Source organism: Passer domesticus, chromosome 8, assembly GCF_036417665.1.
Source record: "Passer domesticus isolate bPasDom1 chromosome 8, bPasDom1.hap1, whole genome shotgun sequence".
Taxonomy (NCBI): Eukaryota; Metazoa; Chordata; class Aves; order Passeriformes; family Passeridae; genus Passer; species Passer domesticus.
In genome coordinates, this window is record NC_087481.1 from 39,399,080 (window position 1) to 39,414,314 (window position 15,235).

The following is a 15,235-nucleotide window of genomic DNA, read 5'->3' on the forward strand; positions in this document are numbered from 1 at the left end:
AGCAGAGAGAGAGGTTGGCAAGCTGGGTACTGTCCTATGGCCAGCATCCCTGCAGGGGGGGATGCTCATGGTCCCTCCAACCCAGCCAGCATCCCGGGGCAGAGGAATGCTCGTGGTCCTAGACCACAGCAGTGGCAGTGTAATTCAGCTGATGGGATGGATTAGTCCCATCACTGAGGATGGCCAAACAGGTAGGGGCAGAGGGCCTGAGGGCAGAGGGGGACATCTTCCAGCTTACCTCAAATTCCAGGTACTCTTCCTTCTGCTTTAGCTCCTCGTACTCCTTGCCTTTCACCTTCTTCTCAGGCAGTGAGGAACGATGCTCCAGCAGCTCCGCTGACATTGTCTTGAACTTGGTCTCATGGTTCTTCACCTGCTCCTCCTGGGGAAGGGTGGCACCATGTCAGTGCCCTGCTCTGTCCCCCTGTTAGTGTGAGATGGCCAGGGACAGAACAGGTTTTTCCCCTTCTAGGAGCAGCCAGGATCTCAGCTTCTGCTGCTGGGTTTGATTTTTTTTTTTTTTTTTAATAATAATGGCAAAATCACAGGCTCTTGGGGGCAATCTGCTCTCACCTCATAGGGGGGTTGACTGCAGTCTTAAAGCAGAATTTAATCCCTCTAAAACTAGGCTGGTGTTTTTTTTAAATCCTTTCTGCTCTATGAATAACTGCCCTGGTATGCACGAGTGCCAGCTAATCCCTCCAGTCAGTTGCCTTTCAAGGTCCCTGGCAGGACCCTGCAAGCCGTGATGTGGGACCACTTTCTCCTCCATGGTCTGACCATCACCTGACTCCAGCCCCACTGCAAGGAACAAGCCCTCACTGTCTGCCCCCAGTCTCAGTACCCATTTTCTCTGTCTCCCCTTCACCTCACCGGGGAGGCAGCTGGATGCATGGCACCACACAGATCCCACCAGAGGGAATGTGCCACTGGCAGATCCAGGGGTTCGTCCCAGGGTCACCACCTGCTGTGGCCCACCTGAGACAGCCTGGTGCAGGAGCTGGGCAGCAGCGGGCGGCTGAACTTCTTCTGGGAGCCGATGGCTGCGGGGAAGGGGGGCGCAGAGAACATGGCTGCCACCACGTTGATGCGCGTGATCCACGAGTGCATCTGTTCAGGGTTCCTGAGAAAAAAGGCCAAAATACACATGGGCTATCTTTGTCAAAGACAGAGGGATCTGCTCCACAGACAAGGTCTGAGTCCCCCAGGCTTGGCCCTGGCCAGCCATGGCACCTGGGACTCTACCCACAGGCAACTTGAGCCCAGCAGGGTAGGAAAAAGAGGAGCTGGGCAAAGCTCAGCACTGACACCAGGTCCCTCTCCTTCCAGAAAGGGCCAGGACAGGAGAGAACAGAACAAGGTGGCCCTAAGCCCCATCCCACCTTGACTCAAGGCAGGGGAGCTTCTGTGCCCCAGCATGGGGCCCAGCCAGGGATCCTGAAAGACTCACTGTGCTTGGAAAAGGAAGACCCTCCAGTCAGCTGTCCTGAGGTAGAAGACATTGGGTCGCTTGCTGTAGTCAGATGCCCGTGTGGCAAGCGAATGGTGGATGCTAATAGCATTCTTCAGTTCCTCTTCTGCCAGTGCCTTCCCTGGCTTATACTCCTCCTGCAAATCATGGGGTGTTTCAGAGCCAGCTCAGGGATGCACCCCACCATGAGTCAGCTCTGAGGTTTCAGGAACTGCAGACTAGTGCTGGCTGTGGCAGGGCTTGGAGATCACCCTTCACCAGGCAGCTGTGGACTCTGCTTCCAGCTCATGCTACACCCCTGGAGAGAGGCTACACAACCCAGGCACATTGGCTTGGCAACAGCACAGGGGGCTGTTCCCCGCTGCCCCCAGTTCTCTGTGTGTGTGCCTGCAGGGAACTGGATGTGCAGCCCAACCCTCCAGTCAGGGAAAGACCCTGGTGCCCTTCTCTTCCCAGCCAAGCCCCCCGCAGGCAGCGCTCTCAGTTAGCAGCGCCTTTCACTGCCCAAGCTGTACCCAAGCACCCCGGGAACAGGGATGCCACCAGGTCCCCAAGCAACAGCTCAGGCACAGAGGGTGCTGAGTCTGCTTAGGCGAGGCTTTGCAATGCTGTGCTGCAGGTCCTCTCCCACTGCTGTGGAGACTGCTGTCTCTCTGGACTGGGGACAATCCCTCTCCCAGGTGTGGATGTGGGTGGCCTTGCTGCCTACCTTCTGCAGGTAGAGAATCATTCCCTTCAGGATGGCGTGGAAGGGCTTCCAGCCGCGCTTCCCTCGGGGTGCTGCCAGGGAGGAGAGAGCAGCTCAGACATCAGCATCAGAACTGAGCGGGGGGGAAGAGCCGCCCCCCACCCTCCTCCAGCCAGCCCTGCCAGGACGCACGTCACCCCACCCCCGGGACGGGCAGCACGCCAGCACTGTCCCTGTGCACCTGAGCCCGTGCAGGCCACGTGGCTGGCAGATGGTGCTGCTGCAGGGGGGCTGCTGCTGCAGGGGGGCTGCTGCTGCAGGGGGGCTGCTGCTGCCTCCCGGGGCCGGCTGTGCTGCGCCCCCCCTGTGCTCCCGCCTCGCTGCTTGTGCTCGGCTTCACTGCTGCTCCCTGCTCGGGCGTGGGGACAAGGCAGTGCTGCCTGCCAGGTAATGCTGCCTTTGAAGGGCGGCTGCATCTAATCACTTCTAGGCAGCATTAGACGGCCAGGGCTTAGGAGGGATTTTATGGGGAATATGGTGAACGTGCCTGGCATTGCCCAACCAGCTGCAGCCCGCTGTGTGCCTTGTCTATCACACCACAGGATGCTTCCCTTCACCCACACAATCCTGGGGCAGGGTTGCAACCCCCAGAGATCCCACCCCACCACCCTGCCTGCCCCTTTCCCAGTGCTGTGGGCAGGGAGAGGCTTTCCAGCTCCCCAGCCTGAGGGCTGAATTATGCCTGGCACAGCCAGACAGACGGGGCACTGATGCTGGAGGCTGGCATAAAGCTACAGACTGACATCACATAGTGACTCCTGCCCTGCTTCCCATTCAGTTCTGGAGTTCACTGGTGCCCTCTTGCCCCAAGTGCCCCCCATGGGCTCCCCTGGCACCTACTTTTCTTGCAGTCGGGATCGGCGTGGATCTTGCGGACTAACAGCCCGTGCTTGTAAGTGGCAATGCTGGCGTCCTGGGAAAAGTCCAGGAAGGGGTTACTGCAGCTGCTGATGCGCTTGATGGACTTTGGGTTGGGATCTGCCAGTTCTGAGAGGGACTTCCTTAGCTCCTCTTCATCTCTGCCAATCAGATTTGGGTGAGGAAAAAGTTTGTTACCATTCTGGGGACAGGAAATACCAAGTTCCCCACTGGTTGGTGCCACTTTTAGGCCTGGCTTCTGAAAGGGAAGCCAGGAGCAGCAGGCCAGGATGAGCAGTCTTCCATCAGCATCCCAAACCTAGCCATGCCCGTGAGCCCCTGTCTCTCTAAAGAGCTGAGGTGCTGCCTGGTCCCCTGAAAGACATGGCATTGGGCTTTTGCTGCTGATTCAGGGTGGGACCCCTGCCTGCCCCAGGGAGTGAAAAGCCTTTTTTTGGGTAGGAGTGCAACAGATGCCAGCCAGGCTGATGAGCCAGAAGTGATGGAGGAGCAGTACCCCAAGGCTTGGCACTACCACAGCCCCCTAGCCCATGGCATACAGGCTCACAGGTCTCCAGCTGGTAGGAAGGAGGGTATAGAATGCACTGCCCCCCAAAAGGAGAGACCCCCAAATGCGGGCATTTTAAGGGTGGCACCACATTACGGGGCTCAGAGCCAGAGGCAAAGGGGTGCAGGGGGACTGTGGCAGGAAGGCCTTGGGCAGTAGCAGAACGGGTGTGCCCCCACTGTGGGCAGGCTGCTCCGGTGCCGCTCCCCCGTCCGCAGGAAGATGTGGGAGCCCAGAGCTGCTGCCTCCCCACTCCCTCAGCTGCTGCTGCTAATTAAACCCCTCAGCATCTGCCGGCGTCTCCATGGCAGCGGTCGAGCACCGCTCAGCGCTGGGTAGCACCAGGCTGATTAATCCCCGCAGCGCAGGCGCGGCGCTCCTGCTGCTGGAGATGGCAGCTGTGGGCGAGGGTGCAGGCACCCTGCGGGGCCCCGGCACAGCCACGGCATCTCCAGAGCCCGTCTATTCCCACCCTGGACAGCCACCAAGGCACAAACCCAGGCCGAAGCTGCAAGAAGCCAAGCTCAGGTGGCTTTCCCGCAGCACGCTGGAGAAGGGGCCCCATGGCAGGGCTGAGGGCAGCCAGGGGTACACTGCCTGCACCCCAGCCCAGCCCATCCCAAGCTCCCTCTCCTTCCCTCATCCTCACAGGGGCAGCTGCCCTGCAGCATCATGGTTTGTGTGGCCTCTGGGGCTGGGTGGACTCCCTGCCCACCCAGAGCCATGCAGCAGCATCCCCCCAGGGGTACTCACATGGCCCACTGCAGCTTCTCGTTCTTGATGGAGCCGTACAGCGCCTGCAGAGAGAAGAGTGGGGGGTCAGCAGGACACCAGGCTGGGGGTCTGCTCTGGGGAACAGAGGAGGCACGCCAGACTGGCTCAGGGCCTCTGGAGGTTAAAGTAATCTCATGCCAGTTTGTTCTAGTCCAGATCTGTCCTGTCTAGGCTAGCCAGGTGACCTCGATTTAAGGTTACAGACACCTCGTCCTGGGGACCACGGGATCTGCAAACCACCCCACACCCCAAAGAATTGCTGGGGATAGTCCTGGCATTTTGCCCTCTCCTACCCTTTGTCTCTACCTGCCTGTGACAGTGCCACAGTGTTAGCAGCACAATGGTGAGGCACACCTAACATTTCCAAGTGCTTGGGAGAGCTGTTTCTCCCTATCCCAGGGTGTTTCAGGCTGGTAAAAATGACAGCCTTCAGGAGGCCTGAGCCCAAGGAGAGCAAGCTTTTGGGACAGACTTCATTGCTGCATGCCTTCACCCTGCTCAGTGGAACCTCAGCCTGCTCCAGAGCTTCCAGAAGCTCCATGCCACAAGAGACCACAGCTGACAACTTCACTGCAGTGAGCCACCCACCCTGGGCTGGCAGAGACCAGCTCACGGCAGCACTCAGCACTCCCCAGCAAGGCATTGCTCCCACAGGAGCACACTTGGTGAGAGACTTCAGCACTGCTGGCCCTGCCCTGGCAGAGACCCTAGCATGCTGTCCTTCATGAAGACCTCAGAGCACCTTGTCCTCTTGGCTGGTCAAGGCAGGAGCTTGGAGAGGCTGTGGCCTGCCTCCACCCCCTCCCAGCACCTCCAAACATTTCTCCCTCCTTGGAGACCCAAACAACACCCATCTGAGCAAGGCAGGGTCAGCTGCCTGTATTTCTTCACAGGAACAAGCTAAGCCTGCCTGCAGCAGGATACTCCAGGGCCCCACTCCCAAGTGTTTGTCCAGTTTGAGCTGGGTGCAAGCCAGCAGTGCTCAGCACAGCCCTGCAGTCAGGGAGGCTCCAGAGAGGGTTTCAATACAGCGCTCACAGAGGGCTTCAGAGCAAGATCTGGAAGGCATCATCCTTGAAGGAAAATAATCGAGTCTTGCACAGGCTGTTCATGCAGCTGTCAACATCCATCACTGGGCTGGAGACTGCTGCTGAGAAATCTTGCTGGGGGCTGAGAAAGTACAGCTGGAGGCGTGCAGGGGCCCGGGAATGCTGGCCAGCAGACAGCCCCAGCGGTGTCTGGGGAAGGGACATCCATCACTCCCAGGAGGCGCAGCAGCCAGGATGGAGTGGGAACCCAGCTCCTTCCACACTTTCCCGCTGGGGAATGCTGGCATAGCACCAGCTCGTTTCTCAGAGGAGGAAAGGATCGTCTCAATCTAGCAGGCAGAAAGTAGGGTTCAGTTCTCTCCTGGGAAGACAGGAGACCTATAAAGAGGTAATGGCCTCAGAGCCTGAGAGAAGATTTGATCCCAGACCCATTCATCCAGTCCCAGTGCCAGAGGGGCAGGATGCTAACTTGTGAGCAGGAGGTACCGACCAGTGGGCTGGCAGCAAGGCAGCCAGAGGAGCAAAGAGACTTAGAGAAGAATCTGGGAGGAAAAAAGCAATCCAAAGCCCTGCAGAACATAATCTGGGAGCAGAGCAGGGGGATAAGAAGGATCTCAGAGAAATGCAGATGATAAGGAGTCACTATGGGAAACAGAAGGGAAGGGATCTTACTGCTGAAAAATACTGAGAACCAACAAGCACAAAAAGGAGACTAAAAAAAATGGCAGAGTAGTGGGCACTGGAAACTAAAGCACCTCAGAAGAAAAAGCACCTCAGAAAGAGCAGGCAGAGTGGCACACATCTGGCTCATTGGTGATACACAGAAGTGTCAGCTCCCTGCCCCAAGGAAGAGTGATGTGAGCCAGCTGAGCAGGGATTTTGGAGGGCTGGAGAGGACCCCAGCCCTGTGCAGGGCTTGCAGAAGGATTGCTGCTAAATGATGAGTGAATGAGCCAATAGAAGATGCTCGAGGAGTAATTTGGGATGGCACAGTGCTGGGTAACAGCCTGGCAGAATACTGTGTTACAAAAACCTGGGCCCTGGGACTCTGGCTGAATACTTCAAAGGCTGAACTGCCTTATGGCTTCAAAGGCTCCAGCTGCCCTGCTACAAGCCCCAAGAGCATCCCACCAAGCCCATTACCAGCAGGGGCTGCCAAGTACCACCTCAGAGACAGGAAGCAGGGGCTGCTCAACACTCCTGTGCAAGGAGACAGTGAGAGGCAAACAGGAAAACTGTGTGATTGAGAAGGCAACACGGAGTTTTACATCTACTCTTAAAACCTGCCAAAATTCTGCTTGGCTAAACACCAGCCCCAACCAAAACCAATCTCAGGTACAAAGCTGGTGGACTCAGCCCAAGTCCTAGCTGAGGAGATGCATTCCAGCCACAAAGCCCAGCCTGCTGTTCTAGTCCCATAGCAGAGCCACTGCCTGTCGGTCCACACAATTCTGGTGTACAGATAGTTTCTGTTTGGGAAGTGCAGGTGACGCAGGCTCCTGAAGCCCAGCTCACAACCACGTCAGCAGAGACACCGGATTCATCGCTCAGCACGTCCCTCTCTCCAGACTCTCTTTGCTCTGTGGGTTCATTTCCCCTGGGCCAAAAGTACAGCAACTCCTTGGCATCTCTGAGCTTGCAAGTACTAGCCAAGAGAAAGCTGGGCACTGGCCACATGCCACTATGGACGATGACCCCAGGCATGGCTGGGGTTTTTTGCTGGGTTATGAGCTCACCATTGCAGCACGCCAGGCCAATCAGCCAGCTCTGCCCCAGACATGCGCAGCGCTAAAGAGACCCAGGAATGTGCTGTCCCAGGGGGATTTCTAACTGAATCAACATCTTTCTTTGGTGCTTTCCCTCCCAAAAGGAGGCTGAGAGGCTGTCCGTGTGTCCTGCTCTACCAAATGTCTCAAGGACAGTTGAGGGGCTGCACTGGCAAGAGGCAGGTGGCTCTGATGTTCTAGCCCAGCCATGCTGGGACAGCCTACGTAAGCAGGGTAGGGACAAGACACCCGCCTTCAGCTCCTCAGCTCAGAACAGACCAGAGGCAAGATCCAGTGATCTGTGGAGCTGAGCAACAAGCTGGCCTGAACACAGCTTTGGCATGGGACTGCACTGAGGGCTGTAGCCCAGCAGTCAAGTGACAGATGAAGGTTGAGGCAGGAATTTCAGCATCCGGACGAGGATTTTAACCCTTTCTGGAGTGCTTCTTTTATGCATCATAACTCTTATGGATACATCCCCTTTCCAGTCTGCTTGCTCCTCTGTTAAACACAGTGCTCAGCTCTCCACGCAGCAAGGTGCATATCAAGGCTCCCCTTTCTCTTTGTCAGCCCTGTGACTAGCCATGGGTTCATGACATTCACGACAGACTTCACAGCCACCAAGCACCCTCCCTGCAGTCGTTCTACCTCTCTCTCTGACTGACAGCATTTAAATATGAAAGCTCAATTGCTGGCTGTCCCCAACTTTATCTTAGCAAAATATCTTTGCTACATCCAGCCATAAAGCTCTGTGAGGTCCCCCAGGCACACAGATGTCCCAGCTGCACTGATCCAAACAGCAGGGTCAGATCAGGGCTGTATGTCAGAACTGTACCTATGTTGGGTCCCTAATCCATCTTGGCAGATCCCACCCCCCCCAACCCCCCACCTCCTGCACCTCCACAGCAAGCACAACCCATGCTCAAGAACAACTCATCACCTGGCACATACCAGCCCTAGTGCATAATACCCCATGTTCCTCCTCCTCTCCCTCCTCTCTGCTGCAGAAGGGTTCCTGTGTGCACACAGAGCAGACTGACTTGGGCACAGACTTTCACTCCCATAGAAGGGGCTGTCACGGGGACAATGTCCTGTGCATCACCTTCCACCCTGCTGCAGTCATGGGTGGCAGCAGGTGACAGCTACCCATCCCGGCCCTACACTTTTGACTCAGTAACATGGTAAGCTGCATCAGCCTCTTTCAAAATATTTAAGCCACTCGCTGCCCAGGCAGCTATCACCCCCAGGACAGCAGCCCCTTCCCAGAGCAGCCCCTCAGCGCGGGAAGCGGCGACCGAGCGTCTCCCAAGTGCATGTTTCCATCCGAGTGCGTCACAACTTAATGCTGCCCCCAGACCGTACTGCGCTATGACAGCAGCGCGGCTGCCCGGCCCCGCCGGGCTGGCTCTGCCCACGGGGGCAGCCCGAGAGCTCTGGGGCAACCCTGACTGCTCTGCCCCAGCCTGCCTGCGAGGAGGGGGCTGGTGAACGCTCTATTACACCCGAGGCAGGCACCCGAGCGAGGCACGACCCGCCCAGAGACAGCCTGCTCGCTTCTTCCCACCTAGGACCGATGCGCACCAGCCTAACATCTCCAAAAGGGATGACGGCTCCCAGCGAGCCAGCTCCTGGCAGTAAAAAGCCCTTTTTTGTCCAGCCGCTCCTTGCTCTCAAACTCCGCTCGGCTGGGAGCCGGGGCTGCGGCGTCACCCTCCGCGCAGCCTTGCGGCTCTCCCTGACGCCCAGGTGGGTGCCAGCCTGCCCCGGCCGGGCTGGCCAGGGCACGGCGCAGAGCAGCCCCTGGCAGCGAGCCCGCGGAGCCTGTCACTTGTGCTAAGCCGTAGGGCAGGTCCCAGCGGTACGGCTCTGTCCTGGATTCCTCTCGCAGCGATGTTTTCGAGCAAGCACTGCTGCCAGACCACTGTAAGCGGCGCAATGTCACCCAGGTCTCGCCGCGCTCCCGCCACTCCCGTGATCGGGGTGGGATGGCGGGGGAGAAATCCAGGCTTGGGGACAGGGACCCTCGGGCGGAGGGGGCATGGTGGAGACCCGGCTCCGCAGAAAGCAGGCAGGAGACGGAGATAGGGCTGCCTGCTCGCTACATCCGTACTAGGGCTGAGGCTTTTGCAGCGGGCAGGACGGCGACTGTCCGAGCATGTCCACCCGCCCATGTCCCCGCCGGGGCGCAGCGCTGAGCATCCCTCCGCGGCGCTCCCCGCTCCCCCGACCCGCCGCTTACCGGCTTCTTCTTACGGCGGCTCTGGATGCGGCTGACCACCAGGTCGGTGTAGAGCACCGGCTTGAGGGTGCGGGAGCGCTGGGGCCAGCCGTAGCAGAAGGTCTCCACGCCGCGGTAGTTGCGCCCGTAGCGCACCGAGCACATGGAGCGGGACCGCATGCGCCCCGCGCTGCTGTTGATGCTGTTGACGCCGATCATGCTGCCGGCGGCGCGGGGGGGCGGCGGGGCGCCCGGCGCGGAGCCCGGCGGCCCTGCCCTGCCCTGCCCTGCCCGGCCCTGCCGTGCCCTGCCCTGCCTGCCGCGGCCGCTCCGCCGCCGCCTGTTGAAGCGGGGCCGGGCCGGGCCGGGCGCGGCGGCGGCTCCCGGCAGAGGCGGGGCTGCCCCGCCCCGCCCGCCGCAGCCAATGGCGCCGCCGGGCCGCGCCGAGGGGCCGGCGGCGGGCAGCCCACCGGGGGAAGGCAGCCCCGCCGCCCGAGCTGCACCGCCCGGCCGTCCCTGCCTCCTTCCCGCGGAGAGCGGGAGCAGGTGGCTGTGCCTTCCTGGGGGGCCGCGGTGGTGACATCGCCCGAGCTCCAGGGGCCAGGTGACAGGCACCTCCACTCGGCTCCAGCTGGGCAGGCTTCAGAGCTGCTGCTGCTGCAGCTCGGGCCACACCAGGGACCTACAAAACCTTTAGGAGATGGGCCCAGTGGAGATGTGCTCAGACTTTCCACCTACAGTGCCCTCCCCACACTTCAGCCTCTTGCCCGTCCCTCCCAGGTCAGGCCGGAAACAGCGGCAGCTGCAGTCACCCGGCTGGTTACGGGCAGGACAAAGATGCTTCAAGCACTTAGGCAGCTGCTCCTGTGAAGAAGCAAAAGCTGGGCATCCTTGCAGAAAGCGCAAGGATCGATACGTAATTTAGTTAGGCTTGACTGAGCAGGAGATGCAGCCAGTGGAGAGGGGGAAATTTTCCACTCTGTCCTACCTGTTTGGCATAGTGATCATTTGACACAACTTGTGAGGGAGGGGGCATGGATGTCTGGCACATCAGATGTACTGGGCTGCCCTGAAGCCCAGGGGAGCCATGGGAGACAGAAGCAGGGCAGCCCATCGTTCCCAGGGGAAACAGGCAAAAAAAAAAAAAAAATAGCCCAGGGGATTAGACTGAGCAAGCGTTCCTGTGATTATAGCTCAGAGGTGGGAGCCAGGGCTTTCTTCCCACATTGCTAATCACTTACCCAGCACTCTGAGCGTCTGAGCCCTGCTGTTGTGCCTCCAAGCTGGAAGGTGGGGGCCCATCCTACCTTCCTCCCCCGAGGACCCGACTGCATTGTCAGGCTTAATTCATTAACATCTATGACGTGCTCTGGGCTCCTAGGCTGGCAGGCAGCACGGATTTGGCTCACTCCTGCAATTGCTAAGCAGTGCTGGTGAGAAATGGGGCCCAATTTGGCCCTACTGTTGTTTCTGCCAGTCAGTGAAACACAAGGTTAAGCTAAAAGAGTAAGGAAGATGGGGACGAGCTATAAGACTCCACAAAGTGATCAATCACGTAAAGGTCAAATCCACATCTGAAATGTAACAGACAATCAGCAATGGTGAGTGAAATCCCAGGGGGCCTGGGCTGGAATCACACTGTCAAGAGAAAAGCAACATCTCAAGAGCTAACCAAAACAGCACCAGCTCCAGGATGTCCTGCTTCCACCTCCTCCCTTGTTGCATGGGCAGCTGCTGTCATATGGCACAGGAGTTCAGGCCCAAGCCTGCAAATGTGGACATCGTCGGGCACAGCATTATATGGGCTCTTATATCCCTGGCATGGCTCCATGCCTGCTCAGGGGGACATCTCAGCTGGAGAGCTGGGCAGCCCTGCCTGCAGAGTATAGTTCTCCAGGGGAGCTTTCAGAGACAAAGGGTTTCCAGCAGCACTGCTGGTAAGGCAGCACTGCCTTAGTTCCAGCAGCAGTGCTGTGCAGGGCATAGTGAGGTACTGGCAGTGAGGGGGATGTGATGCTCAGCTGTGAAAGCTCTTCAAGTGTTTTCATTGCTTCTGCATAAAAATGGGACTGTTTACACGTATTATCTAGTGGCAGATAAAGTTCTCGTCTGACTCAAGCTGCCACATGCTCTCAGGCATCATGCTGCGTTTATCTTGGGACTCCCTGCAGCCAGAGATGGGGGGAGTGCTCTGGCTCCCTGCGGATCTATTCCTGAGGCTGTGCTCAGAGTCACAGGGGATGGTGGCCTTGTGCCCCTGCAGCCACCTGGGTCCTGCCCTGCTGCCCCAGCTCCCTGGTAGTGGGTGCTTTGGGTGGGAGCCACCTCCAGCCCTCCAGCTCTGAAGTCCATGGGGTAGCAGCCTGTGCTATCTACCCAGGCAGGCTTGGAAGAGCCTCAGGACCTTTCTTCTGTGGTGCTGGAGCTGCCCAAGACCCGGCCTACAGGTTTGGGAAGCTTCTGTGGAGCCTGCCTTCCCCTCCCCTTACCCTTAGGAAACGCATTTGCTCCTGGAATGCTAAAATTAGCCAGCCAGCTGTGCGGCACGCTTGCACAGGAGCCTCGGTCCCCAGGCACAGACCACAGCCAGGTCTGCCAAGGAGGAAGCATCCTGCTCGGGGTAACAGGGCTAATGCAGGCTGACACAGCAGCAGGAGAGCCTTTCCCCGTTTGTCTGCCCCTGAGCCTGTGCAGGGACCACAAGGCATCAGACAGGCAAAAGCAGTGGGCAGAAGGGAAAGAATGTCTTCTCTGGATGAGCTGGCTAAGGCTGCCCAAGATCCCCTTGCCAGTTCTTCTCCCAGCACAAGCCAACAGCACCTTCTCCATCTCACCTGCCCCAGAAACCTACTCCCCCTAGCACAGGCAGGGGATTTCCAAAGCGGAGCAGTGCTTCAGGTGCTTCAGAAGAGCTGCTGCCTGCCCTGGCTGAGGTTCTGCCACTGTCTTCCACTCCCCCTCCCAGCGTGGCTCCTGTACAGAGGCGGCTGAAGCGGCGGTGGGCAGCGCCGCAGCTGCAGAGGGAACAGGCCATTTTTAGCAGAGCAGCCTCCCAGCTGCCGGGCTGCCTGGAGCTGTGCAGGGCAGTGCTGCAGCACTGCAGCCTTCCTCCACTTCCCTACATCCAGCAAAGGTCTTGGCCACTGCTCATGAGAGAAAGCCTGTAGCTTCATGGCACTTCCTCGCTGCCCTATTTCCCTCTGCCTGGGATCTGATGTGGTAACTTCATCTCATGTGTTTCAACTGCTGGTTTTCTGAGGGGCTGAGCTTAATAGGGCAATGCCTCAAGTGTGGGCACCCAAATATGGGGCAGTGAGGGATGCAAAGGGGGCACAACAAGAAGTCTGTGGAGCTCAGATACTCCAAGGTGTAGCAGCACTGAAGGGCCAGGGTTCATATTTCATAGGTTTCCATCCATTTTGTGTTCTTAAAGCCTTTTCTGGAGCTGGGTTTAAAATTAGAGGAGAATTTTTCCTGAGTAACTCCTTTTACTGGCAAAGTGTGGGCTGAGAGGGAGGACAGCCCTATTGAGAGCTGCTGGTAACCCCTTAATGATGGGGTGAGCGACACAACCAGGAATAGACCCACAAAGGCTGAAAAGGGAGCTCAGCTTTTCATCCTCTGTTGCCTTTTTTCATCAGCCACCTCCCCCCCCGTTGTGGCTCCAGCACCCTGTGGGAACCCATCTTCCACATCACGAGTATTTGCCAACTGCAGCGCTTCACCAACAGCAGCAGTTTCTGCCCAGCAGACCCCATGGGAGCTCAGCCTATTCCCAGGGTCTGAGGCAGGGAGACAGCAGCTCAGAAAATCCTCCTGGGAGCAGGCAATGCCAGAGAAGCACAGCAGCCCAAGGCCAGAGGTGCTTGCTGAACACTGCAAGCCCCTCTAGGAACTGGGTCAGGCAGGGAGAAGGCAGGAGTCCCCCAGTCCCACCAGTGTGGGGAGTTCCCAGCTCCGAGGTTTTAACCTCCAGCCCACTCTCCCCATCGTGATGCCTTGCCTACATCACCTCTGCCACCAGAGATAGCTCCAGTCGCAGGGCCTGGCCAAAGTTTTGGGTCCCAGTGCTTCAGGGAGTCAGAAAGGGCTGAGGATCACGGGACTGATGCCAGGAAGCCTCTGGCTGCAGCTGGGCAAAGCAGCCTTAGTAAGATGCCCCATGTGTGCTCCCTTGCCTGCAATACAGGCACAGCAAGAGCAACGAGGGAATCAGAACCCCAGGCAAAGCTCCAGTGTCCTGCTGGGGGAACGCAGCAGCCCATGTTCCCCTCAGTAAGGCAGGAGCACAACTGCAGGTTCAGGGATCATCACTGTTCTTGCATGTAAATGCATCTTGCATTCATAGCATCTCAGGTAGCCCTCCATGTGATCCAGCCCAAAGCTCTCACTTCTGCTTGGCCAGCCATGGAGAACAACCAAATTTACCTTGAGCAGGTCCTTGGGGAAATCAGTGCCTCCATTGAGTCCCTCCAAGTTTCCAATGAAGTCAGAACAGGACATTCTCTTCCCAATGTTCTGGGGGAGTTGGGAGAGAGAAACATCAGGATTACCTTTGGGACAGAGGTCATTGCTGGCTGAAGCAGGTCTCATAGTCCAGGAACAAACACCCCATCTGCACAGAGGGGTGAGGGACCAGCCAGGTCTTTGGAAGGCTGCTTGCAGGTATGGGGAAGCTACTGGCTTTGCAGTGACTCCCGGAGTTTTAAAAAGGCTCCTTTTTCAAAATTGTGTGCTCCCTGCTCCCAAAGGCAGCTGGTTTTGGAGTCTCATTCCCACCTTCTTTTCCTGTTCAGTTTTCTTTTCTGTCCTCGTTCCACCTCTCAATCTTTCAGCTCAGCAAGTCTCCTTCAAAGCCCCGCTCCATCCCTCATTATCCCCTCCTCTAATTTAGCCTTTCTTGCCTCTCCTCACCAACCACATTAGGGGTGACAAGCTCTTATGGGCCCAGGGTTCCATGGCTCCTGCTTGTGTGGCACTATCCTCACCCTTCCCTGAGCACCTACGGTTTCAGGGTGGTGAGGTCAGACAGGGACAGACTGGAATGGTGGCATTGGTAACTTACATGTCCATGCAGATCTGTGTTTAGCAGCATCAGGGCGCACGTGAGGGTGTGGGCTCCGTCTGCAGCACAAGCACAGGACAGGAATTAGAGCTCCCAGCCCAGCCCTGCAGCTGGTGCTCCAGTGCCTCAGCATCTTAAGAAGGCTATGGGGTCTCTGAGCCTCCAAGACAGCGCTGAGCCCCCTCCTCCTACCCTGGACACAAGGGACACAGCAGTCACTGCAGTGCTGACAGCCTGCAGGTAAGTAGGTAGGAGGCTGCTGGTTCCAAACCTGAGCATACAAGTTCCCTTCTGAGCCTGATGCCCCTATAGCCAGGCAGTGATGCTGCTGCTAATCCGGCAGAGCTCCTAGCATGGCAAGGCAGGACCAACACAGCCTCTGCCAGCCAGGCAGCCCAAACCTCACCAGTGCCAGAGCCAGCCCAGGGCAGACCCAGAAGCAGACCCATTCTGTGTGAATGCACACAGAAGTGGTGTGAAGACATGAAATAGTGCAAAGCGAGTGTCTGTGCTCCCGAAACGCCAGGCACACAAGTTTCCTCACTTAGATAGTCCCTGAGCTGAGGGTCTGAGAGCTGGGGTCTATTTGGTGAGGAGTGTGCTAACTGTGTCTCTTGTGCTAGTCTGTTCAAGGTCAAAATTAAGAATGGGTTGAGCCCTAATTATGCATCATCCAACCAGACCAGGCTTAAAAAAAAAAAATCTAAAGCATCTGTCA

General features: G+C 57.7%; 1 protein-coding gene across 1 annotated transcript in view; it reads right to left on the minus strand.

Moving 5' to 3' along the window:
• PSD (pleckstrin and Sec7 domain containing) overlaps positions 1 to 15,235 on the minus strand; it is a 38,361-nt gene that overhangs the window by 1,912 nt on the left and 21,214 nt on the right. The window contains exons 9-16 of the mRNA XM_064430620.1: positions 14,518 to 14,576; positions 13,881 to 13,970; positions 4,399 to 4,442; positions 3,060 to 3,238; positions 2,181 to 2,251; positions 1,451 to 1,608; positions 979 to 1,123; positions 239 to 382 (exon numbers count right to left, since the gene is read on the minus strand). Of these exons, the coding sequence (XP_064286690.1) occupies positions 239 to 382; positions 979 to 1,123; positions 1,451 to 1,608; positions 2,181 to 2,251; positions 3,060 to 3,238; positions 4,399 to 4,442; positions 13,881 to 13,970; positions 14,518 to 14,576 (890 nt within the window). The remainder of the gene's footprint in view (positions 1 to 238; positions 383 to 978; positions 1,124 to 1,450; positions 1,609 to 2,180; positions 2,252 to 3,059; positions 3,239 to 4,398; positions 4,443 to 13,880; positions 13,971 to 14,517; positions 14,577 to 15,235) is intronic.